At 36.2% G+C, this 26,674-nt stretch overlaps 1 protein-coding gene and 1 pseudogene across 2 annotated transcripts; one reads left to right on the plus strand and one right to left on the minus strand.

Annotated features, from left to right (window-relative positions):
• Positions 1-1,202: 1,202 nt before the first annotated feature.
• Positions 1,203-19,672, minus strand: LOC132626251 (uncharacterized). Of its 2 annotated transcripts, none has more exons than XM_060341059.1 (5): positions 19,462-19,672; positions 18,399-18,655; positions 17,232-17,443; positions 3,312-3,579; positions 1,203-1,808 (listed from the first exon to the last, which is right to left on the minus strand). In XM_060341059.1, coding segments are annotated over exons 1-5 (1,032 nt in total). In that variant the 5' UTR covers positions 19,463-19,672; the 3' UTR covers positions 1,203-1,514. The 2 variants fall into 2 exon arrangements, with proteins under 2 accessions (XP_060197042.1, XP_060197041.1); XM_060341058.1 differs by having other exon boundaries at positions 19,458-19,662.
• A 954-nt stretch (positions 19,673-20,626) lies between these two features.
• LOC132628386 (TPR repeat-containing thioredoxin TTL1-like) lies at positions 20,627-26,141 on the plus strand (annotated as a pseudogene).
• The last annotated feature ends 533 nt before the right edge of the window (positions 26,142-26,674 follow it).

Genomic DNA, 26,674 nt, shown 5'->3' on the forward strand with positions numbered 1-26,674 from the left:
TGAACTAGTTTTTGGAGTTGAGTTAGATCCAAGGTCCATTTCATAGAATGGTAAATAATAGCGTACTCTCTCCGACAGCATAGATTTTTAGATGAGATGGTACTTCAACATAATCATCGATATCTAAATAGTTGAAACTTGAAACAACATATGTTAAGCCTAATCTCCATTGTTGATGTTCTTTGAGCAAGTAATTCCAAGTTAATTCAACTTTTGTTTCAAACCTTTTAAAGCATCTCTAGGATTGCTTACCTAAAAGAATACATAAATTTTTGCAACAAGAGAAGGTATTTACCTTCAAGATAAAGATACGAACACTCAAGATATAAAGCTCCAAAGCTTTCTACTCAATAGCCTAAACCTAACCTCTGATGTACAAGGGGAGGGGAATGACTGTATATATATATATATATACTAAAACTAATCCTCTGTTGGAATTAGACTTTGGATACAAATACTAATTATAATGACTAGAAGCATTTCTTAGAAGTAGCCAGCAACAGCTTTAGAATTACCTAGGCACACATGCTAACTTTATTAACTTATATAGTCAAATACTAGCTTTAGAACAAGTGCTTATTGAAATCATCTCATTTTGATTAGTCCACCAATTAAAGAACCAACTTCAGTAAAGACTCAACTAGCAATGAGAGTAAATATTTCTTGCTGCCAAACAAATATTAATGCTTTATAATACCTTATTGTGAAGACTACATTACCAACACTAGCACAAATGATTTGGCACCAGCAAAAGAGATGGGACAGGAGAATTACATGGTCTAAAAATGTTGCAACCATATAATTACAAGTTTTGATATAGTTTCTAAGACATAAAAACAAATTCCTCCCCCCGCCCCGGTCTCCTGTTTTTCCCTTCTTCTTCCTTTTTTTTTTTTTTTTGCTGCTAATTCCTAGTATTTATACCTTGTAGAAGTTTTCTTCCAGGATCTATCAAACTTCCCTTTCTTGCACCTGTATGGAAAGGTTAAGCTTTGGCAGCAGTTCTGCACCGTTGGCAATACAGGGGAATAAGCGTTATTAAATTGCACTCGGAGCTTTGGTAATGAAATCCAATATTTATAATAGAAATTAGACTTCCATGAACAAGAAGTGAGACCTTAAGTGAGATTCTCTTCTCCAATGAAACTAAGAGGTATTGTTTTCCAACCCCAAAAGGTTTAAAGGGTATCGTAGTATCAAACTTAAAGCAACCAAAATTAGCCATAGTTCATTTATATTTAAATGTGATCATTCAAATGCATTATGAAAAGGAAACATCAAAGAGAATTGAATGGAAGGAGGGAAAAAGAGTAGGTGATCCAAAGAAACACATATATCCAGGAAATATAGTAGATAATGTTGTACTAGCTTTTTTATTTTGATTTATCACAAAAGCTAGTGAATTTTTACAAATATTAGTATTACAGTTTCTCCCATCAACCTGCTTGTTGAAAATTAAAATCATCCACCTATATAAACATAGGGAGCACATTTTTCATCATAAAGTTTTCTACTCATCCATTCACAAGTTTCCTCAAGATGGTTTCACATATAGTAGGATTGTAAAATAAGAAATGCCCAGCATCAGGAACTTCATGATATTTAATCCAACCAAGCTTATCTGCTAAATATTGATTGAGTTTTCTTGGTACAATTCTGTCCTCATAACCTTGCCAAAGATGGACAGTACCCTCATGATTCTCTGGGAAAGGATTAGGAACTTGTGTTGGATCAAATTCCCATTTGCCGAATCCTACTATCAGGTCCCGGTACAAAGATTCGAACTTCCCCTGCTGTGTTACATTCTCCTACAGGGAGAAACAAAAACTTTCAGACTCGTAACAGTAATATTGAGACAGAAAGCCCGTCTGGATTAGCTGGAAAAAAGTGTTTTTTAAGTATAAGTGCTTAAAGTACTTTTTAAGTGCTGAAAGTTTTTTTTTTTTATAAATAAGCAGTTACGTGTTTGGATAAAAATGCTTAAAGAATTTTTAGAAGTAAAAGTAGTATTGGAATTAATATAAAATATAAGGGATAAAAGCGTAAAATTGTTGGTCAAATCAAAATGGCTTTTAAGCACAAAAAAATAAAAGTTGGGTTGAGCAACTTCTTGGTTTTGACTTTATCTTAAGCACTTTTTAACTTAATTTAAATTATTTTCTATTTTACCAAACACCCAAATAAGTTAAAAATGGCTTATAAACTGGTTTGAGCAACTTATAAGCCAATCCAAACGAGTTCATAGTATAGTTTAATGACTAGAAGTGTAGTTTATCCGACAAGTTAAATCTTTAGATGTGAAGGTCACATAATTCAATATGGTATCAGCACAGGCAAGAGGCCGAGGATTCAAATCTCACAACCATCTAAAAGGGAAAAAAGATAGTTCCTTGTATCTGACCTGTTAAAAGGAATCAAGTCCCCTCGTGAAGAAACGTGCTGAGATATATAATATAATTAAGTAATAATTTAAACTTTTAGATAAGAGAGTTGTACGATTTAACGGGTGAAATGTAAATGGAGCATATATATCTTCTATAACAATTTCATTCACAATGTTACCCGCCTTCCCCTGCATATACACAAAAAGAAGAACAGAATGGGAAAACATGCTTATCTTCACAATCAAAAATTGGACAGATTTTGGGGGAATTCTTTCCAAAGAGAGAGTACACATAACATTTGATATAATGTTATTTTTTTTTCTTCATATTCTTAAATGAGAACTAGCAAAAATTAACCCTTTTTTATAACCAACTCGAGTTTAACAGATTGGATTATGACTTGTTACTGACTTGACCTAACAAATTGAACTCGAAATGACCTACCAAACAATTGGGTTAAAATATTATAACCCAAATGTCAAAATGCAACCCAAATCCGGACATCCAAAATCAAGTTAATATTTAAGAAAATTAAAATACGTGAACTTTCACTTCTTCTTTTCAAAAAGGCGAATTCAAAAATGATGGGAGGTCGGATCATGTTGTGCGATTTGGGATATGAACCGTCATTTGACCCATCTTGACTTTACGCATGTCAACCCAAGCAAACTTGGAGTGAAATGGGTTGTCACCTGTTTATTAGTTTAATATCCGTTTTGACCTGCCCAATTTTGATCCAACTAGTCCGTTTGTAATCTCTAGTTCATAACTATGCAACAGGCAACCAGAGATTCAATTTGACACAACCACAGAAAAGATGCATTTAGATCAGATAGCACAAATGGATAAGTTAATAAATTTAGGCAAATGCATACAAGTTCTATAGATGAAATGAGAAGAAGAAAAAAAAGGGAGAAAACCATTTACCTGACCAAGACTAGGGGCTTCAGACAACTGTTTCACTATCTCCAAATCTGTTTTGCTGAAAATAGCCATATTACCTTCCATAACACTTAAAGAACGGAACCACTTTTGATTCATCCACCAATTAAACAGCCAAGGGGCATAGTGTGCAATTTGAAATGTCCTCTTGTCTTGTGGAACTATCATTTCCAAAGCTTCTTTTGATAGTTTAGTAGGATAACATGTCCACCAGTAGTTCGCGGATGGACCTACAATAGCAACTCCAGCCAACCTGCTCGAGTTAATTTTACGAAAGAAAAACTTAACTTCATCTACTATAGCAGTGGTGAAAAAATAATGTTAATACCTCAAAAGGATAATTATCATCTTTGATATTAATCTTGAATAACCTTAAATGGCTAATATCTTAAATAGCCTTAATGGATAATTATAAGAAACTAGTATAGTTACCTGCGCTTCGTGCGGTCGTGAAATTTCTTTCTTAAAAATACAAAAAACATAAATTTAATGAAAGAAAAATGAAAAATACAAAAAAAAAACTGATGTAGATAAGTAAAATGAAGGTACAAACATTAATCCCTATATTTAACTAAAAATATTTGTTTGCATCAAGGGAATAAAGCTTGTATCGTATAATAAATGCACAAAAAACATAACTAAGATATTATGAAGCATAAAATTTTTTGTTTCACTTAAAAGGAAGAAATATGAGGAGAAAAGGGAAAGAAATAGTGAATAAGAATATACCACACGTATGTAAGTTTCAAATCTCTTTGGGGGAATAAGTTTGATATAAAACTCACGAAAATCGTCGATTAACAAAATAAAAAGAGAAAAATAAAGGCACACTACAAAATAATACTCTTCTCACTCTAATAACTAAAGTAATACGGAGTAATTTTTTAAAGTCCATCAAAGTTTCTTGAAAATTCTCATGATGTTTAAATACACAAAGGCATCAATTCGAATTGCGTCAAGAAAATATCCACGTGGACATGAATGTTAGCCGTGACAGAAAAGCAATAAAGGGAAGTTAGAAATGGGATGAACATATTTGTAAAATTTAGTAAGAAATACAGAAAATCTGAGAAAAGGGAGAAGAGGAAAAGTATTTTGCTTTAATTAGTAAATTTGAAATACATTAATAACATTAATTGTAACTGAAGCATATTTGTAAGAGATGTTCATTTTAGTTATGGATGGAAGAAAAATTAACAATTACTTATATTTTTTTTGTTACATAAAAATCAATTATATGGAGTAAAATTAAGCCATTTAAGTATCCAAAGTAAAAAAAAGTTAACATGTTGAATGTGGTGAAGATGTCATAATTAAATAGATTTTTGTCGAATAAATTTAAATCAAGTGACCATTTTATAAGGACGCCTTTGTCCCTATCCTCGAATCTCCCCTTAGTCTTATTCTCATCTTTTCACTATTTGGTCTACTGCTTTTCCTTCCAATAATCAATAGTACAAGATAAATTTAACTATATGTGTAAAGTTAAATAACATGAAAATTAAGACAAAAGTTTTAGCCTTTGGACTTTATGTATTCGAGGAAAAAAAGGACTTACACACTTCAATTCAACATGTATTCAAGTATATGTTAACATACATAAAAGTTTTAGCCTTTGGACTTTATGTATTCCAGGAAATTATACACCTCAACGTTGAGGTTTTAAACTTTGTTTTTTTTCCCCTTGAAAACATACAAAGAATGAAAGATTCTGAAGAAAAATAAATCTGTTTGGTTATATATTTGACAAATTTTATAACATGATTTTTATCAATGTACTTTAAGTACACGCCATATGCATATAGGTATTTTTTTTTTTTAGTTACCCCTATTATCAGAATGTTCAACTTAATGTTTTATAATTTTCTTCTTGCTTAAAGGAGGCAAGGAAAATCATTCACATAGATATGATGATGTAAGGTCGCACCAAATTGAAGTTCACTCTTTACTGACCTATGATGAAGTGTATACTGGCAAACCTAAGAAGAGAATGTTTAACAAAAGCAATCATGTCATAGCTACTCGTAGAAGTTAGGAGCTTTATACAAAAGATTTTTAAGAAAAATCAGTGACATTGCAAATCATACATTTAAAAGAGAAATATATCAAAACTATTTATAAAAAACTAAAATCGTAGCACAAAGAACGAACTAAACCAGAAAGAGAGGTTTACGCCTCCTCTTAAACACTTGCTATCAATGTTATATTCAGCAAAATCATGAAGAAAGAAGAAGCAAAAAATAATACTAATAAAAAGAAACGCTCGATTCTCATGGTATCTCAGAAAGATTTAAGTGCCTTACTTCAAATACAAATAGGAAAACGACTTTTGCTTGCACTTGTCCTTATTAAGAGTAGATTGCTTACACAATTTGTAGATGCATATTTTAACATCAAAAAGCATATAAAGGTCTTATAGTAATAATCAAGGGAAAAACTATGTAGTATTGTTTTGTTAACTGTATAACATAGCATAATAATCGTTTAAAGTTTAAGAAAAGAATAACCATGTCAAGAGATTAATGGTATTCATTGTGATATATACCAAAGTCTGCTTTGTAATAATCTCCTCAACAAAACACTCCAACAGATTCTAGAATATTACTTAAAAAATTTCCAACAATTAGAATAAAAGAACCAAAAATGAAAAGTAAAAGAGTGAAACTGAAGAAAGAAGTGTTAGGTGTGGAATTGGCCAAACAAGTCAATTCTTTTGTTCACATAGTCGTGATGTAAGCGCTTACCTCATAATAGTTGTGATGTAAGCGCTTACCTCATCATAGGAAATTCATTCCTATAAATAGGTAGCTTATGGTTCATTTGTAAGACATCATTAAGATCATTTGCTATACACATCCCAAGAGAGAAAAAATCTAAGAGAAATACTCTTAGTGAAAGGCTTAAGTAAGAGAAGGTCTTTGAGAGAATTTTCTGTGGTAAAATTCTTGAGTGTAATTGGGATTGGGGTTGTGAGGTTGAGTGTTGTAAACACTTGTAATATTTCTTCTTTAATAAGATCTGCAGCAGCAACGTGGACGTAGCTTTCACATTGAGGGTGAACCACTATAAATCTGTGTGTGCTATTTATTCTTCGCTTACATCACGGCGTAAGTAGGTTCTGTCTAAGGAGGTTGGTATTTAAGTGGTCCAGCTGTGACCCTCCAATCTTTCCTGGGAACCTGCTTACAAAGGTCGGATTTGGGATTCAAATCCTAACAACTGGTATCAGAGCAACAGGTTGTGTTGTGATTTAGAAACGATGGGAGGCGAAGATGGTACGACGCACGGCATCGGTAAATTCGATGGTACAGACTTTGCGTTCTGGAGAATGCAAATTGAAGATTATTTATATGGCAGAAAGCTTCATGAACCTCTGAGTCCGAAACCAGAGGAGATGAAGCAAGCAGATTGGAATCTCCTCGACAGACAAGTTCTGGGAGTCATTCGGCTGACGCTGTCGAAGAACGTTGCTCACAACGTGGCAAAGGAGAAGACCACCGTTGATATGATGAAGGTATTGTCTGACATGTATGAGAAACCTTCGGCAAATAATAAGGTATTTCTCATGAAGAAACTATTTCATCTAAAGATGATGGAAAATGCTCATGTTGCTGCACACGTAAGTGAATTCAATACCATTGTAAATCAATTGTCATTGGTAAAAATTGACTTCGATGATGAAGTGCAAGCTCTAATTTTGTTGGCATCCCTACCAAATAGCTGGGAGCCAATGAGAGCAGCGGTTAGTAATTCTGTCGGTAGTGAAAAACTAAAGTTCAACGATGTTAGGGATCGTATCCTTGCTGAGGAAGTGCGCAGGACAGATTCTGGAGAGGCATCGACGAGTTCTGCTTTTAATGTTGAAAACAGAAGCAGAAATTATGACAGAAACTACAACCGAAATAGGGGCAGATCGAAGTCAAGGAATGGCAGGGGTCAATCCAGACCAGGACGAACATTTGAGTGTTGGAACTGTGGAAAACCAGGTCACTTCAAGAAGAACTGCAGGGCGCCAAAGAAGGAGGACAACAAGGGGGCTGGAATCAACGCTGCTACGGAAGACATTGGCGATGCGTTGTTGCTATCGGTTGACAGCCCGATAGACTCTTGGGTGCTTGACTCAGGAGCGTCCTTTCATACCACCCCACATCATGATATAATGACAAACTACGTGGCTGGGAATCTCGGCAAAGTTTATTTAGCCGATGGAGAGCCACTAGACGTTGTTGGCACGGGAGACATTAATTTGAAGATGTCAAATGGATCCTCGTGGAAGATTACAAAAGTTAGACATGTTCCAAAGCTGATGCGAAACCTGATTTCAGTAGGTCAGCTTGATGATGAGGGATATGATCTCAACTTTGGTAATGGGTCTTGGAAGGTGGCGAAAGGTGCTATCGTAGTTGGCCGAGGAAAGAAGATTGGCACTCTCTACATGACGGATAGCTGTCGTGATATTGTTGTTGTGGTTGACAACACAAAGAAGACAGATTTGTGGCATTGTCGGCTTGGGCATATCAGCCAGAAGGGGATGAAGCTGTTGGTGACAAATGACTTAATTCCGGAGCTGAAGACGGTGGACCTTCATACGTGTGAGAGCTGCATTCTCGGAAAACAAAAGCGAGTAAGCTTCTCAAGTGCAGGCAGAGAGTTGAAGGTCGAAAAGCTGGAATTGGTGCACACAGACGTGTGGGGACCTACCACTGTACCCTCCCTTGGAGGATCACACTACTACGTGACCTTCATTGATGATTCAACCAGGAAGGTATGGGTTTATTTTATGAAAAATAAATCCGATGTGTTTAGTGTATTCAAAAGATGGAAAGCCATGGTCGAGAATGAAACAAACCTCAAGTTGAAGTGTTTGAGGTCCGACAACGGCGGAGAATACACTGATGGTGATTTCAAACGGTACTGTGCCGATAATGGGATCAAGATGATGAAGACTATTCCTGGAACGCCGCAACAGAATGGAGTAGCCGAAAGAATGAACCGAACGTTGAACGAGCGTGCTCGGAGTATGAGAATACACTCTGGACTGCCCAAGACATTCTGGGCAGATGCAGTCAATACCGCGGCCTTCTTAATTAATCGAGGACCATCAGTTCCCTTGGATTTCAGAATTCCAGAAGAAGTCTGGAGTGGCAAGAAGGTAAATCTTTCATTTCTGAAAGTGTTCGGTTGCTTATCATATGTTCATAATGATGATACGGCTAGAAGCAAGCTTGATCCAAAATCAAAGAAGTGTTACTTTATTGGCTATGGTGACACCGAGCTTGGGTACCGATTTTGGGATGAACAAAATCGGAAGATCATCCGAAGCAGGAATGTTGTCTTCAACGAAGAGGTGTTGTACAAAGACAAGTTGCAAAAAAATTCAGAATGTCAGGACAAGGAATCAGAAATAGTCGATTTGAGGGACTTCCCGACACCTGAGCCGCAGCCAGGTACAGCCGAGGCAGAGGAACAAACAATCCGAGAAGGTGCTGATGAAAGTGCTGATTCTGAAACAAATGAACAGACGCCAATCACAGAACTGCGTAGATCATCCAGGATCAGGAAGCCGCTTCACAGGTACTCTCCATCCCTCAACTACATTCTACTCACTGATAGAGGGGAGCCGGAATGTTATGAAGAAGCAATGCAAGTCGATGAATCGACTAAGTGGGAGCTGGCAATGAAGGATGAGATGGATTCACTATCGGCAAATCATACATGGGAATTATCCGAGTTGCCAAAGGATAAGAAGGCATTGCAAAACAAATGGGTTTATCGGATAAAGGAAGAACCCAATGGAAGCAAGCGTTATAAAGCAAGGCTGGTTGCAAAGGGATTTCAACAGAAAGAAGGCATTGACTATACGGAGATCTTCTCTCCCGTAGTCAAGATGGTGACTATCAGAACTGTTCTTGGGCTGGTAGCAAAGGAAAATCTACATCTGCAACAGATGGACGTGAAAACTGCATTTCTTCACGGTGATCTAGATGAGAAAATCTACATGCGACAGCCGGAGGGATTCAAAATCAAAGGAAAGGAGAATCTGGTGTGCAAACTTCAAAAGAGTCTGTACGGACTAAAACAGGCTCCAAGACAGTGGTATTTAAAGTTTGACAGCTTTATGAAGAAAGCTGATTTTTCAAGGTGCGAGGCAGATCACTGCTGTTACTTCAAAAAATTTGAAGACTCGTACATGATATTGCTACTCTATGTCGACGACATGCTAATCGTAGGAGCAAACCTACAGGAGATTGATCGGTTGAAAAAAGGGTTATCGGAAGAGTTTGCAATGAAGGATTTGGGAGCTGCAAAGCAAATCCTTAGGATGAGAATCGACCGAAGCAAGGAGGGCATCAAACTCTCACAAGAAGAATATGTGAGGAAAGTTATCAAAAGGTTTAACATGCATGATGCCAAGCCAGTCAGCACTCCCTTGGCTGGACACTTTCGGTTGTCAAAGGATCAGTCGCCGACAACCGAGGATGAGAAGAAGCAGATGGACAAGATACCTTATGCATCTACAATCGGTAGTCTTATGTATGCAATGATATGTACAAGGCCAGACATTGCACATGCAGTGGGAGTTGTCAGCCGATTTATGAGCAATCCGGGAAAGCAACACTGGGAGGCTGTGAAGTGGATATTCAGATATCTGAAAGGCAGCTCGAGTTCAGCTCTGTATTTCCGAAAATCAAAAACAGGATTGCAAGGGTATGTTGATGCTGACAACGGTGGTGATATTGATAGCAGAAAGAGCACATCCGGGTATGTTTACACATTCGGAGGTACTGCAATCTCTTGGGTTTCCAAGTTGCAAAAGATAGTAGCTCTCTCTAGTTGTGAGGCTGAGTACGTTGCTGTGACGGAGGCCACAAAGGAAATGATGTGGCTACAATCTTTTCTGCGGGAATTGGATCAGGACCACGAGGGAAGTGTGCTATATTGTGATAGCCAAAGCGCCATTCATTTGGCAAAGAACCCGGTTTACCATGCTCGAACGAAGCACATACAACTCCGGTACCATTTCATTAGATCAGCTTTGGAAGATGGAGCGCTGGTGCTTGAGAAGATCGCAGGGAGTCAGAATCCAGCAGACATGCTGACAAAGGCAGTGACGATAGACAAACTGAAGCTATGCTCAACTTCAGTTGGCCTGCACGAAGTATGAAAGTAGGAAAGAGTTGCTGCATCGATCAAAGTGTGAAGACAAATTAAAATTAGTCTTCAAGTGGGAGATTTGTTAGGTGTGGAATTAGCCAAACAAGTCAATTCTTTTGTTCACATAGTCGTGATGTAAGCGCTTACCTCATAATAGTCGTGATGTAAGCGCTTACCTCATCATAGGAAATTCATTCCTATAAATAGGTAGCTTATGGTTCATTTGTAAGATATCATTAAGATCATTTGCTATACACATCCCAAGAGAGAAAAAATCTAAGAGAAATACTCTTAGTGAAAGGCCTAAGTAAGAGAAGGTCTTTGAGAGAATTTTCTGTGGTAAAATTCTTGAGTGTAATTGGGATTCGGGTTGTGAAGTTGAGTGTTGTAAACACTTGTAATATTTCTTCTTTAATAAGATCTGCAGTAGCAACGTGGACGTAGCTCTCACATTGAGGGTGAACCACTATAAATCTGTGTGTGCTATTTATTCTTCGCTTACATCACGGCGTAAGTAGGTTCTGTCTAAGGAGGTTGGTATTTAAGTGGTCCAGCTGTGACCCTCCAATCTTTCCTGGGAACCTGCTTACAAAGGTCGGATTTGGGATTTAAATCCTAACAAGAAGGTTCAATTGCCAGAACTGTTGAGATTAATCTAATCACTTTGTACTTATCTCCAGATTTTGCTGTCCTGAAACGTGTACTAAACATGAGAGAAATTAACAAAACACTAAATCAGAGGAAGGAGATTAACCTCGGGCGAGTAATAAAAAGAAGTGGAAGAAAAAAAGGTATGGAAGAATGTAAAATATTTATGATCAAATGAAGAAATTAACCTGTGGAATAAGAGGAATAGAAGAAGGTGTTACATGCAGTAAACTAAAGAGGAGACTTGGAAGGAAGATGAATAGAAGAGCCCTAATTAAAAGAGATTTAAGTGGCCGGCGGTTTAATATTTAAAGAGCGTTTCTTTTAGAGCAGAGGAAGTGATTGTTCATTTTTTGTCTTGAGGAATTTAAAGGGTGAGTGTCTCTTTTTAACGGAAGGAGATGACTGTTCATTTTATGTCCCAATGAAACACATTTTTTTGCATCTTTTCAGGAGAAAAAGTTTAAAAAAAGATAAAGGCAAATGCTGGCTTGATAGAGTACCACGTCACCGACCCTTTGCCTGCTTTTATATATATATGATTATCGGTTCAAACCAATACCAACGTCTGTTTTGTGTGGTAAGTTGTAACAGACAATTGATTACATTTTAAGAGCCTTTATGGCTTTTAGCACAATCCAATATTGTGGAGTTTTCATATCACCAGATGACCTCTTCGTTCCCTGTATATTTTCTTCATTGGCCCTTGCTTCAAAAAATGATTAATTCTCCATACATATCTAAGTACTTTTTCTTTTGGTAAATATGATATCTCTGAAGACTATTCTGTAGAGAAATATAGCAGAAGAAAAGTAAATCGGGGAAACCTTCTGCTAGCCCAAGATCGTTAACTAAGATCGGAAGATTCAACTAAAGAAGAGGAAGCTATGAAAGGAGAATTTGGTTATGGAAGAAAGACTTTCTTGAATCGGCTTGAATGACTTACAATTGGGTTTGTTTGGGGTTGGTTACAAATGCCTAATGTCACCCCTATTTATACTTGTTTAGGGATCCTTCTAGATATTATTCTAGATCCATCCATAAGAAAAATCTAATCATCTTTATCTCCTACCACTACTCTAGAATATCTAGATTTTTCTTTAGGATAATTATCCAAGATCCTACACTAGACTATTCTAGATAATTCTATCCTCAACTACAAATATCTAAGATTCTAGAGCATCTAGATTTTTCCTAAGTAAACTAAATATCTACGATATTCCAATATAACCTTCTAGATTATCTTCTAAATATCTATGATATTTATTCTTCCAAAAAATTAACTTTAATATTTCACACTCCCCCTTAAAGTAATTTTTTGGAAGCTATCCTGAGCTTGTCGTGGAAGAACTCAAACGAAGCTTTTGAGCGTGCCATGGTGAAGATCTCAACAACATTTTCTCGACACTTCTTCCTTCTTCAAATGATGATGATTTTCCGCTAATAATTGGGCCTCCAAAGAAACATGAATACGTCTTGATAAAATTTTCATCTCTATTATAGTCAAACTTGACAATATTTCTTTTTGCCCTTTGCGAACCGTGTGAATCATCTTCATGCTGAGTTTCACATTCTTGAGTTTCCAGACTCCCTTTTTCTCTTAGCTCCTTGAAGATTGTGTTATATGGAGAAATACCTGAGTCGGTGACGATCTGACCATTACTTTCCTGCGAAGACTCAGCACTACCGTAGGATCCACCACCAGATTCCTTTTTCAGCTCCTCAATGAACTGTTTGTCAGCTTCAGAGCATCCGAGAACCATATTATCTGTCTCTCCATATGAAATTGAGCCTTCAACGTCAACCTCTTCATTTATTTGATCGTCGGCTTCTCCATCTGCTTCCAGTATTTGATCTGAGCTAGTGATTGACTCTGATATGACAGATGATTGGCCAGAGACCTCAACTTCCACTACGACTCCCTCAATGCTTTCTCTAGAATGGTCACCATTTTCATATATAGTTTCAGAACCTTCATGCTCAGGTTCTACTTCAACATCCTCCACGTCCAGACTTTTATTACTAATTTTAGGATCTGCTTCATTGATTTCCTCGATAGCAGCTACCACGTCACTAGTCTGAACGTCTTTAGAATTTTCTTGCTTCTTGTTGATGACACCAGTGTCTTCAGAGGCGGATCCAGGATTTGAAGTTTCTGGGTGCCATGCGTCATTCAATCAATTTGGGCTTCGGGTCGGATTATTCGTCTTTTCGAACTTTGATTCGGGTTATTCGTCTTTTCCGATGAAACATTTATTTATAGCAATATACAGAAGAGAAAAGCATAAAACTTTTAATAATATTACTAATATCATAAATATCCATCATTCATTTACAATTGTCCTCGACGAGGTTTCATCTTCTGAAAATGATCAATGACGACATCATTACTTACATTTGTGAATACATCACGCTCTGTGTAACAAACTAAACAATCATTCAAATATTGATCATCAATGCTATTTCGCACTTCATTTTTGATCCGCTTCATGGATGAGAATGCTCTCTCCACAGTTGCGGTAGCAACAGGTAAGATCAGAATTAATTTCACAAGTAAATAAACAAGTGAATAAGTATCCACAAGATTTGCCTCAACTAATGCTTTTGCCAAATCACGAATTCCTTGCAAGTTGGACCACTTCGCATATGAAATATGAAAGTATCGAGTTGGTAACTCAAATCTCGAATATGTAGTTCATCAAACTCATCTGGGTAACACTTTGCTAAAGTCATGATTCTACCTTTATCAAAATTAGCAAAAGAATTGATAGGATTCAAGCTACCCATCCCAAGAAGCAAATCACTACTCACTACATCAAAGCCAATTTCTTTACAAAAATGTACATACCCACAAGCAAAATTACACTTTTATACATAACTCTACAAAAAGCACAAGCAAGATTACAACTTTTCTATAAAACAGTACACACCCACAAGAAAAATTACAACTTTTATACATAAATGTACAAAACCCACAATCAAGATTACAAATTTTATACGTAAATGTACAAAACCCACAAGCAAAATGACAACTTTTATACATAAATGTACAAAACTCACAAGCAAGATTACAATTTTAACACAAAAAAGCATTTTTGTAAGAAAAAAAACTCAAAAGAAATCAAGAAAGAAAGATGAAAAGATCCTTACAATGGGTCAACGGAGGAAGCTGTCGAATGGGATTGGCTTTGGAGCAATGAAAAGGGTTTGATTAAGAAGAGAGGGTTTGTTTCTTTTATGAGAATTGAGAAGAGAGAGAGAGGGTTTGTGTCTTTTTTTTTAATGAGAAGGAAGAGAGGGAAAGTTCTATTTTTAACTTTAAGAAATAAACAAGTCAAGGATTAATAAATTAAATTAAGTTAATAAAGATTGCTACTGCTCATTGTGTCTGTTGAGCAGCACTGCAACACGGGTTAAAAAAAATAAAAAATTATGCAGCCGCTGGGGCTCGATCCCGCGACCAGAGAGCAGAAATTAAAGCCTCTGTCCACTGACACCAGCAGGTTACTTTGTAGTGGGGGTGCCACTTTAAATATTTGTACATAGCTTCTGTATATTACATATATATACATAGAGTTTCGGGTGAGGCTTGCGGGTGGCGTGGCACCCCCCCGACCCTTAATAGATCCGCCCCTGAGTGTCTTCCTTCTCCACGGATGGACCGTATTATCTGCTGTCACAATGACATCACAACCATTGTTTTCTTGGAAGTTGAAAAATTTAGATTCATCTTCAGTGAGATGGTGCCCACATCCTGAATCCACGATCCAGCCTCTTTTGAAATTGAGAGAAGCCAAGGCATCTACTACTCGAGTCTCAGCTACAAAGCACCTTCCTCAATCTTCTTCTTCAGGAGCTCTCTCAGTTTGAGCCATGTAGCTTTCCTTGGATCGGCAAAATCTTTTTATGTGTCCTACTTCACCACATCGATAACATTTAATAGTCTTCTTACCATTATTAGAAGACTCTTCCTTCTGTCTTGGCGAGCTTGACCCCTCATGGAATTGAGAATGTGTCATCTCTCTTGAGCCACTTCGCTTTTGTCTTCCTTTAAAATTCCTCTTGTCAGCTACAAGAGCATTTCCTTCCCCTTCTTTGATAGACACACTAGCCATCTGTTTAGCTAGTAGCTCCTGTGATGACAACAAATTCTCAAACTCCTCCAAGGATGGTTGTTGAGCCCATCCTTGGATTGATGTAACAAAAGGAATATATTCTTTCTTCAAACCACGAATGATAATTCTTCTCATCGTGCTGCAGAGATAGCCTCATCCGGATTTAATAATGAGATCTCTGAACATAAGTTCTTAATCTTCAAAAAATATTCGGCAATAGAAAGATTACCTTGAATGGTGTTAGCCAATTCATTCTGCAAGATCTGTAGCCGCGCTTCATCCTTTTTGTTGAACAGCCGATCGAGGGTTCTCCATATCTCATGAGCTGATTTGCACCTAATAATATGATCAAACAAGTTGTGAGAAATGGACCTCTTCAGGATGAACTCCGCTTTCGCATTAATTTGCTTCCACTTCTTGCATGCGTCGCTATTTTTCGGTCCGTCAATAGGAGGACTTGTGTAACTACCATTAACAACATCCCACAAATCCTCTCCCACAAGGTATGACTCCATACATGTCTTCCATACCTTGTAATTGGACTGATTCAACAACTCCATCCCCAGTCCATTAACACGGCCGCTTAAATCCATATAGAGAAACCAGTTGAATCTACCACTAACCCGATCTTGAAATAAAATCCAGAAGCCAACTACGGCTATGGGTAAGGCTCTAATACCATGTAGAGAAATATAGCAGAAGAAAAGTAAATCGGGGAAACCTTCTGCTAGCCCAAGATCGTTAACTAAGATCGGAAGATTCAACTAAAGAAGAGGAAGCTATGAAAGGAGAATTTGGTTATGGAAGAAAGACTTTCTTGAATTGGCTTGAATGACTTACAATTGGGTTTGTTTGGAGTTGGTTACAAATGCCTAATGTCACCCCTATTTATACTTGTTTAGGGATGCTTCTAGATATTATTCTAGATCCATCCATAAGAAAAATCTAATCATCTTTATCTCCTACCACTACTCTAGAATATCTAGATTTTTCTTTAGGATAATTATTCAAGATCCTACACTAGACTATTCTAGATAATTCTATCCTCAACTACAAATATCTAAGATTCTAGAGCATTTAGATTTTTCCTAAGTAAACTAAATATCTAAGATATTCCAATATAACCTTCTAGATTATCTTCTAAATATCTATGATATTTATTCTTCCAAAAAATTAATTTTAATATTTCACATATTCTTCCTCCCATATTATTGTGCTAGGTTTTATATATCAAAAGAAATCTTTATTAGATTCTGACTTCTAGTTTTGTACTAGAAGAGCTCGTTGAATTTTGGGGGATACACCTTAACCGGGTGAAATATCCTTAAGGACAATATCTTAATTGACATGCCTCAAGGTATGAAATTGTTGAAGAATTCCCTACAGTATTCGTGATAAGTATTTTCCGTAAAAGTTTCAAGAATCAGTAAAATCACAAAAAAAAAAAGAAGTATTATATTAAACTACACTACACATAAATTGTTCAAAAAATATAAAATACAGCATCGGAAGGTCACAAGCATCCGACCTTGTGTTATGACATGTCACATGCCATGTCAACGCTTTGAGACTATTAATTCCATGTCTGAAGTTCCATGACTACTGAGATAATTTAGACAAAAGACATTACGCTAAAAAAAGAAAACGGGTAATTTGCGGAGGTTGAAATATTGGTAGAATTGAACGATTTCTGTGTTGTGGTCGTTTTTTCTATGTTTCATTTAAAAAAAATCATCAAGGGTTCAATTTTTACACGACAACATTTTCTCATTTTCTTTACCTTAAATTCAAAGAGTGTTGAAAGCGCTTGATATGGAGGAGTGACGTGTCAAAACCAGACATTGAAAATTTAACCTTTCGGTTATTTATATTTTCTGAGCAATTCAAATACAGTTCAATTATTTTAGTTTGATGAAAAAAATAGTTTATTGACTTTTACTTTCATTGTGGATAAAATTCAGTTACCATACGTACAAAGAAAATATACCTGTGTGGTATGTAATACAGGCAACCCCAAACAGGGTAAGCTCCCATGGACAAGCCAACAACATAGAACTTAGTTCCAAGTTGCAATTTGTTAGCTAGCTCCCCAATATCCAATGCGTCATTCTTCACTGAACGTTTTGGATTAGGATCGCTCTCTCCATATCCAGCACGATCAAACGATAGGAGATATATTTGGAACTCTTCTATGATGTCCTGAGAACTTAACAAATGAGAACCAGTAGAAAGAAATATAACATCCAAACACCATAGAACCAAGAGTCACTTTGTTAATTCATATCTTGATTGTACAAATAGTATATATAATGGTATATGCAATAGAAAACACTAGGTGGTTTCTTCCATGTGTCCAATGTTTGGTGGACAAAGGTACCTGTACGGGTGGGAGATAACAAGTATCTCCTGAAATTAGTCAAGGTGCGAAAAAAAGAATAGATTGAATGATCAATTGTCTCACTGAAAAACATTGTTCGTCAAGTTGTCTTGCCTAAATATAGTAGTCAGAGCTGTTTAACTCAAAATTTAAGAGTTCTACAATAGACCAGAAGGTTTCATTATTTTTTTTTATTTTTTTTCTAAATCATGCCATTGAGGATAAAATGAAAAAGTTGAAGTTATTTCTAAATTTAAGAAGGTTTTATTCTTTTTTAAGCAAAATAAAAAATGACAGAGGGAGTAATAACAATCCCTTCTGGTCCAAAATACTTGTCACTTTTTACTTCCTGAAATCCCAAACTACATGAACTTTGACAAATATTTTAAGATGTAATTTTTTACCATATTAATATGAGAATAATTGCAACTTATAGTAATTATAGTTTCCAAATATCTCAATATTAAATTAATTTAATCCAATCTAGTTCTGCATATTAGTTAAACTAATTCTCGAGAAGAAAAAGGTGAGAATTACTTTGGGACGGAGGTAGGGGCGGAGCTGGGTAGGCTCCAGGGTGTTCATCCGAACCCCGTCGGCGAAAAATTACTTTGTATATATAAGGTTAAAATTATTTTTTTATGTGTATATCGTAGATGCTGAACCCCTTGACTTCTTCGTGTATTTACTTCTTCATTTTTTAACCCCTAAGTCAAAATCTTACAGAGGGAGTAACAAAATAACAGATTCAAAATTTCGTTGACAATGTTTTCATACTTGGGAAATAGGCAGGTTTTCATCTTTGGAGCTATCAAAGCCATGAACAATGATGATCTTGCACTTAGCATTCTCCTTGTCAATGCCTCTTTCTTTATAGGCCAAATATCTCCCATCTCTGAGTTTGATCCTTGGTGAAGTCACAGGAGGACCATTCAGTGTGCCACAAACTTTTGGAGGAGGTGGCATAATTAATGCCACATAAGCCCATCCCAGAAATCCAACTAATGCTGCTACTGCTATTTGTGCAATCCACACTGAAAAATAGGGGAAAATCAATGTTTCTGGAAGCGCGTAGCGGAAAAAAGCATCAAGGGCCGCTTCGCTTAAAGCAAGAAGCGAAACGCTCCTTTTTCACAACATGCGTGGGGAAAATAAGACAAGAACATTGGTAACATTGAATAGGTAGAAAGTTAAGCTTAAGAAGAGTAACGAGCAGACTAAATTTCAGAAAAGATGGAATAGATTGTCATTGCACTAAACATCGTCGGACAGTAAGAATTATGAGCTAAATGTTACACTTTCAGGGATGATGTACTTGTGATACATAGTTTTCATGTCAAAAGGAGCGCGCCAATCACTAGAATTTTAGTAAAATTGATCAATACTATCAAATTCTATTTCCATTTCCAGCAGAACAGAACAATCAGTAGAAGAAAGGCCACTTATATATTAGTCCCACTAAAACAAGATTCCAATTGAAAGCCACTCAATTGATAACTACACCTAAATTCCAGATTCGTTGGAGTCAACTATATGAATCCTCTGTATCTATTCTACTCTATGCTAATTCGATATTCATCAGATTCACTAGAGTTAAAAGACAATTTTAACGTTGGTCTACCTACCACAATTCTTTAGTAGTCAGCTATACTTCACAAAACTCATATAGATCTAAGTCAATATTCCAGGAGGAAAAGGGAAAATGAAGTGATTAGACCTTGAGAGTGAAATTAATGACAAAATAATTTTAAGCTAGTGAAGATAATTAATTAACAACACACTGAAAGAAGTAGCAAGGCAAAAACAAAAAGAGTGCAAAAGAGAAAGATGGCTAACTTGCTTAAAGAAAGCTTATATGAGTTTCTTTTCTTGGATTTCCTGCCTTCTGATCCTGCTATGAGCTCCAGTTGATGCTTCTGTTGTTTTTCATTACTTTTATCTTTGGTAGGAAAGACTGTACATGCAAATTAAATAGGCAGACCAAGTAAGGGTTGTGATGGAGTGATAACACCACTAAACAGAGATTTTTTGGGAATTAGTGTTAAATATGATTTTGCCACCTTATTTTTACTAAATTAATTCATTGAGAAAATGTATGATGAGAAATACATTTCATTGAAATGCTAGAAAACTTTGTACTTTTTTTGTACGAAAATATAACCTTCTTCGGTGAGGAACTTGAGTGGAAAAATAGGATTTTTTTTTAATAGTGTAAGTACTTCTTAATTCTTAATTAGAGGTATTCTTCAGGTCTCGAGTTCAAGCCGTGCTAGATACAAAACCACCTTTATTAGAGAGCGTCTCATCATTCAATAAGAGTCTTTCCGATGTAAATTAAATTTAATCAGATTTCAATATAAATATCAACATCAGATTAAAATCTAAAAAATATCAAATAGGCAGTATGACGTGTAGGAATCACCGTCACAAGTTCTATTGATATTCGCTTACTCGCTAAGAGGCTATAAGTAGGCCATTTGTAAAATTTCCTTAAGAATAGTGGTCAACAATATCCAATTATGTAGGGACCATGTTGCTAGTCACGTTTTTCTTATTTTTTGGCTGAAGGGACCATGTTGCTAGTCACGTTTTTCTTATTTTTTGGCTGAAGGGACCATGTTGCTAGTCACGTTTTTCTTATTTTTTGGCTGAACTGAAGAACTTAAAAATTAAAGCAATAAAAGGAGAGTTTAAAGAGTTATTAAAGCAATATAAGGAGAGTTTAAAGAGTTATTACAAAATGGGGATTGATCTCTGCGATTTCAATTCTTAAGGAGTTTTTGCATAGAAGTAAAGCAACAAATAAAGGAAGTCTATCCCAGTAAGCATCTTCATCTATAGCTAGTCCATGTGAGCATCAGGTACTATCATAGCAAGTTAATTTGTGTGCAGCCGTGTTGACTTCACGATATATGTTGTGTATGGAAGGATGTTCCGTCACAGTTAGTAAGAACATGCAATCATTCAATAAATTTGCGTAACGTTTTATATTTGTTTGGGTGGAAATGAGATTTACTAATACCAATGACTGTTTCTACTATCAGAGCGTAGAAATTCTTAGTAAAAGGCAATTGAAGCCCGTTTAGGACGAAGATTTCAACATGGAATGCTGAATGTGTTATGGGACAATGAGAATTATAACATTGATAACGAAATAGAAATAACACAAATTTTACGTGGAAACCCTCAAGGAAAAGAATATCACGGTCTTCACCAACTCTAATTTCTCAATCAAAAATGTTTTTACAAAATACATAATTATACAAAAAGTCATCATTTGGAAGAAGACACTTGAGCTTTTGGACTAGGTATCCTGTTCTTTTGTGGATTGTACGTATTTTTGGACTCACAATTATAGTTGTAATTTCTTCTTATATTAACAACAACATACACTACTAAAAAAACAGGTTTTACCGACCTCAAAAAACCGACCTCAGTTGAGGTCGGAAAAAAATCGACCTCATGAGGTCGGTAAAGTCGTAATATTTTTTTTTATTTTTTTTTAAAATAAACCGACCTCATGAGGTCGGTAATATTATACCAAAATTTGAAAAAATAAAATACCGACCTCACTAGGTCGGGAGTTTATTTGATGATAAATATTATAACTTTATTTTTAATTTAAAAGAATACCGACCTCACAAGGTCGGTATTATTTTAAATAAAAAATAAAATTATTAAATATACCAACCTCGTGAGGTCGGTATAATCAGTCAAATAAAATAAACCCAGACCCAGTTAAACTCGTTCCCATTTCTCTGCATCTCTCCTCTCACTTCTCTCTCCCCCTCTCTCTCTCTCACCCTAGTAACTCCGGCGACTTCACCGCCATTCCTGCCGGTCACCCCACGCCGTAACTACTTCTTGCAGATCTCTCCCCCATTTTCTACGTTCTCAAACTTTCTTCACTTCATTTTCCCCATGTCTCACGCCCTTCTCTTCTTCCAATGCTCTCCACCTTCATTTTCCATCTTCTAGGTAAGCCCTAATTTCTCCTTTGATTCACTAATTTCCTTTCTCATTTTAATTCCCAAAGTTACTTCCCCTTTTTTTGTTACTCTAACTAAAATGTTAAAGCCTTGGCTGGAATTGACCCAGTTTTTCCCTTATTTTTTTTCCTTTTCTTTTCTCAGTTGTTTGTGCTTGATTTAGGAGATCATTGTGCTGCTGCCTCTATTGACAGCTTTGACGATTAGTAGACAGCCTCCTTAATCTTTCTGGTGTGTATTTTCCTATCTCAAAATGTGCTTTCTCTATTTTAATTGTTGAATTGATGCTTAATGTAATTTGGAATTAGAAACACTATAACTGTTATCTTGCCGTCTTTCGTCATGTAATTTGGAATTAGAAACACCGTAATTGTTATCTTGCTGTCTTTTATCATGTAATTTGGAATTAGAAACACTGTAATTGTTATCTTACTGTCTTTTGTCTTCCATTGTTTTGTACAACTTTATTTGGAGCATGATGGCATCATTAACTGGCCAAAACAGTAGACCATTTTGTCATATTAGTAAAGTTCGTGTAGGACTTTGACAAAAAAAGAAATATAAAAAGAAAATAATTGAGAAATGATCCGGAGGAGTTGAAGAGAATAGGGAATGAGAATTACAAGAAGGGTAATTTTGTTGAAGCTTTGAATCTTTATGATAAAGCTATAGCGATTTCGCCGGGCAATGCTGCATTGCATTGTAATCGAGCTGCTGCGTTGATTGGTCTGAAGAGATTAGGGGAAGCAGTGAGGGAATGTGAAGAAGCGATTCGGTTGGATCCATCGTATGTTAGAGCACACCAGCGGTTAGGATCTTTGTTACTTAGGTAAGTGATATAAAAAGTTCAAATCTTTAGTATCTATATGCTTGTTTGTTGACCACCAATGTTGGGAATGTGGTGAAATCTCTGAAGGTTATATTAGATACTACAGGAAACGTGTTATTTTTATTGCCTTGTTATTTGCTATTGTAAAACTTTCTTGATTGGTACAATTGTGCTGATTGGTGCCAATGTGATGCACTTTACCATCAAAGCGATCTGATTATTTTGGACAATTTAAAGTTAATGGTTTTGTCTTCGGATTTTTGTGGTCATTGTTTCCTTCGGTTTGTTCGCTGTGTTTGTCTGTTTGTATATAGGGCTGTATTTCCGTATATATTATTTTTGTTTCCCATTTCCCATTTTATATTTCCTAGTACTCTGTTTTTAGCCTGTCGGAACACCAATTTGCATTCAGCTTCTAGGGTGACTTCTGCATTGGCTTGCTTTTGTGGCTTGGTGGACTGTCTTTGTCTCTTTGACTCGTAAGTAATGGTTGACAAATAACTTAGGTGGAGACATCCTAGTTCAACGTTATGTCTATATTGCAGGTGGAACAGGGTGTTTTCTAGTTCTTTTAGTTCAATTGTGCTCCGAGAAGTTAGTATTTTCCCTTTCTTTCCTTTCCCCTCTTTATTATTAATAGCTTTCCACCATAAGTTCTATTATTAAGCCTCCTAGTTTCTTTACGGATTGTAATTAAACCTTCCATTATTGGAGTTTGCCTTGCTTATTTTGCCTAGAACTGTCAGCGCAATCTCACTCCTGTAAAACTTGCAGTTTAGGACAGGTCGAAAGTGCAAGGAGTCACTTTTTTTCCCTTGGTCATAAGCCAGATCAAGCCAAGTTACAGAAGTTGCAAGCAGTGGAGAAACATATCAGTGAATGCACTGCTGCCCGGAAACTTGGAGATTGGACGAGTACATTAAAAGAAGCCGAGGCAGCAACTGCTGGAGTCGAGGTATCTCCTCAGGTAATAAAGCATCTCTAATGGTCAGTTTGAAAATTCGAATGCTGGTGCTGAATTGCTGATATTGAATTCACAACTATTTGCATGTAGAGCGGAAGCTTATTTGAAGGTGAGTTTATCACTGCATAGGTTCTACTTCCTCCGGTCCAAAATAATAGGTGTTTTAGGCTTGGCCACATAGATTAAGGCATTTACTTACTCCTAAAAATTAAGAGATTTTGACTAAAACGCCCTTAATTATGATTTTCTTTTCTTTTTAGGCTGATATAATTACAATGATTCAAGGGCAAATTTGCAAAAAATAATTAAATACTTTCTTGATATTTGTAAATCATCAATTATTTTGGATCAACTATTAGAGGCTAAAACATCAATTATTTTGGACCGGTGGGAGTAATGTAGAAATAAAAGAGGTTTAGCATGTGTATGAGAGAACCGATCACTGAATATCTGCAGGTTTGAAAATGCACTTACCGCCATTGAGAGAGCTGCACAAGTTGACCCTCGAAGTGCTGAAGTTTCTCTTTTACTAAAAAACGTGAGGCTGGTGGGGCGAGCTCGAGCTCGTGGCCACGATTTATTTAAATCTGAAAGATATACAGAAGCTTGTGCTGCTTATGGTGAAGGGCTCGGGCTTGGTTCTTTGAATCTAGTTCTCTACTGCAATAGAGCAGCTTGCTGGTATAAACTCGAACAGTGGGAAAAATCTCTGGATGATTGCAACCAAGCTCTTCTTATTCAGCCAAATTATACTAAAGCTCTTCTTCGAAGAGCTGCCTCAAATGCCAAGGTGACATGCCACCTTTAAATCTTAATTAGTGCTACTATATTTTCCAAGAAGAGTTCTTTTTATTTATTCTTGCTAGTTGCTGCTGTTTGAGAAAAAAATCATGTATTTGACTGAATTCAATGGATTACAGCTAGAAAAGATGGGCTGAAGCTGTGAGGGATTACGAGGTTTTACGGAGGGAACTTCCATATGACAATGAGGTTGCTGACAGAGGCGGATCCAGGATTTTGAGTTCGGGGGTGCTGGACTCAGGAATTTTGAGTTCGGGGGTGCTCTATTAACTATTTATATCTGTTTCCTTTATATTTTCTATACAATTATACACTCCGTGATTAAGTTTAATGGGTGCCGGAGCACCCAAACTTTACACATGGGTCCTCCCCTGGTTGCTGAATCATTATTCCATGCCCAAGTTGCATTGAAAAAGTCACGCGGAGAAGATGTAAGCAATATGAAATTTGGTGGGGAGGTGGAGTTGGTTTCAGGTCTTGAGCAGTTCCGGGCCGCGAACAGATATACTCATAGCTGAATTTTAATTGGTGGAACTCAATTGTTGTTCCATAACAAGTAAAACTCTTGTTGAATTCATTAGCTTCTATAGTTTTTATCCTTGCAAACAGAGTAGTGATGGTCTTGATGGTTGTAGCTCAACGCTTCTAGGTAATACAGTATCTAAGTAGCCAAAGCTGTCTAAATGACTAACAGATGGTTTTTCTGGCCCCTCTTGCATTTTATTTGGCTAGTATCCTTCCCGGATTACACTAGTTAAAGTGATTGGATCCTCTTACAGTTACTTCAAATATAAGAAAAAAATTGCCACTAATGAAAAAACAATAGAAGTTGTTAAGCCATTTATTTAGGGGAATGGTATCCATGTTTGCACTTGTTAGTACCATGATGACATATAGAAGCTACATACATTTTACGAAAAAACCTAATCTGAGGAATTCCTTGATGTGTGTCATGTGTGTGATTGTGGAAATTCTCATACTACCCCTATACTTTATATTGACTCCTATGCTTTCGTGGTTGGCTACCTTATTGTCTTCTGAAGGTATCCTTTAATAAGTTTTCTCAAGGTAAACAATCATAGGCAATAACAAAAATGGTACCTAAAGTATGCTTTGAACAGTTTTGGTCCTTTAAGAGGGTCAAAAGTAAACACTTTTGACCTCCATTAAATATTTATCAAACTTAGATTTGATGGGCACTATGGAATAAAAAATAAAAAGATTTACCGGGAACTTACATCTGGAGGTACAGTTTTTAGAGTTTCAACTATTTTTGGTCTCTTTCTAGAGTTTGGTGCATTTTTTTTGTGCAAATTTTGCTTTTTTTGGTCTACTTTTTGGTGTCTAGTACAGTTTTTTGCAATTTCGAGGATTTGATGGGACTTTTCTATTTTTTCTCATTAAATCTTTTTTTTTCACAATTTTCGTCAAATCTAACGGACAGAGTTCGTTAAATATTTGACGGAGACCAAAAAAGTTTAACTTTTGGCAAACTTAAAGGACCAATCAGACCATACTTTAGGGACTATTTTGAACTTACTCCCAAATATAAAGGACCGTTTTTGTCATTTTCAATGATTTTACCTGCACAAGCAGGGGAATGAAGTAAACTCATTAATTTACATTTGCCTTTTGTTTTCTACTGAAGGTGGATGTGGAAGAGAGCCCAGCGATCGCTACAACAGAAAATGTTAGAACAGTACCAACATTTAAGATTTACAAGAATGGCAGCCGCGTGAAGTAGTCTAGTGTTGTAGACTAACTTAGTGTAGATTAGTTTAATGTTTTGTGGATGTTTGCAAAGGTTGAAGTAGTTTAATGTCTCTTTTGAATATTTGAATGACGTTTTGATTCAACTTTGACGTATTTTCGAATTGAATTTGATGTATTGGTGGTTGTAGTATATGTGTTTGTTGAAGTAGCTTAATGTTTTATGTATTTGTAGTAGTTTGGTGAATTATTGGCTGCTATTTGAGTTGGATTTAGTTGAATATAAAATTGTTTTCATCTTGACAGGGGCAGCTGGAATAGTAGTTAGATTCTACCAATTTTTTTCTAGAATACCGACCTCATGAGGTCGGTTTTCTGCAAAATATTCCCAGAAATTGCAAATTACCGACCTCATGAGGTCGGTTTTCTGCAAAATTATCTAGAAATTGCAAATTACCGACCTCATAAGGTCGGTTTTATGCAAAATATATCATATATTCATATAAATTACCGACCTCAGGAGGTCGGTAAACTCATATCATTATATTATTAATATAATTTACCGACCTAATGAGGTCGGTATTTTATTTAATTAATACCCGGCTAAAAAAACTTTACCGACCTCATGAGGTCGGTTTTTTGCGACCTCATGAGGTCGGTAATAATTCCGACCCACTATTTTCTGAACTGATTTTGAGGTCGGTTTTTGGCCAAAACCGACCTCATGAGGTCGGAAATGACCATTTTTTGAGGTCGGTAA

This window comes from Lycium barbarum, chromosome 2 (assembly GCF_019175385.1).
Source record: "Lycium barbarum isolate Lr01 chromosome 2, ASM1917538v2, whole genome shotgun sequence".
Lineage (NCBI taxonomy): Eukaryota > Viridiplantae > Streptophyta > Magnoliopsida > Solanales > Solanaceae > Lycium > Lycium barbarum.

Coding starts and splice junctions, on each gene's coding strand:
- LOC132626251 (XM_060341059.1), bottom strand. Junction 17,444..18,398: donor AAAACCTGCCTATTTCCCAA/GTATGAAAACAT, acceptor TTAAGTTCTCAG/GACATCATAGAAGAGTTCCA. Junction 3,580..17,231: donor CTGTATTACATACCACACAG/GTATATTTTCTT, acceptor TAACTCGAGCAG/GTTGGCTGGAGTTGCTATTG.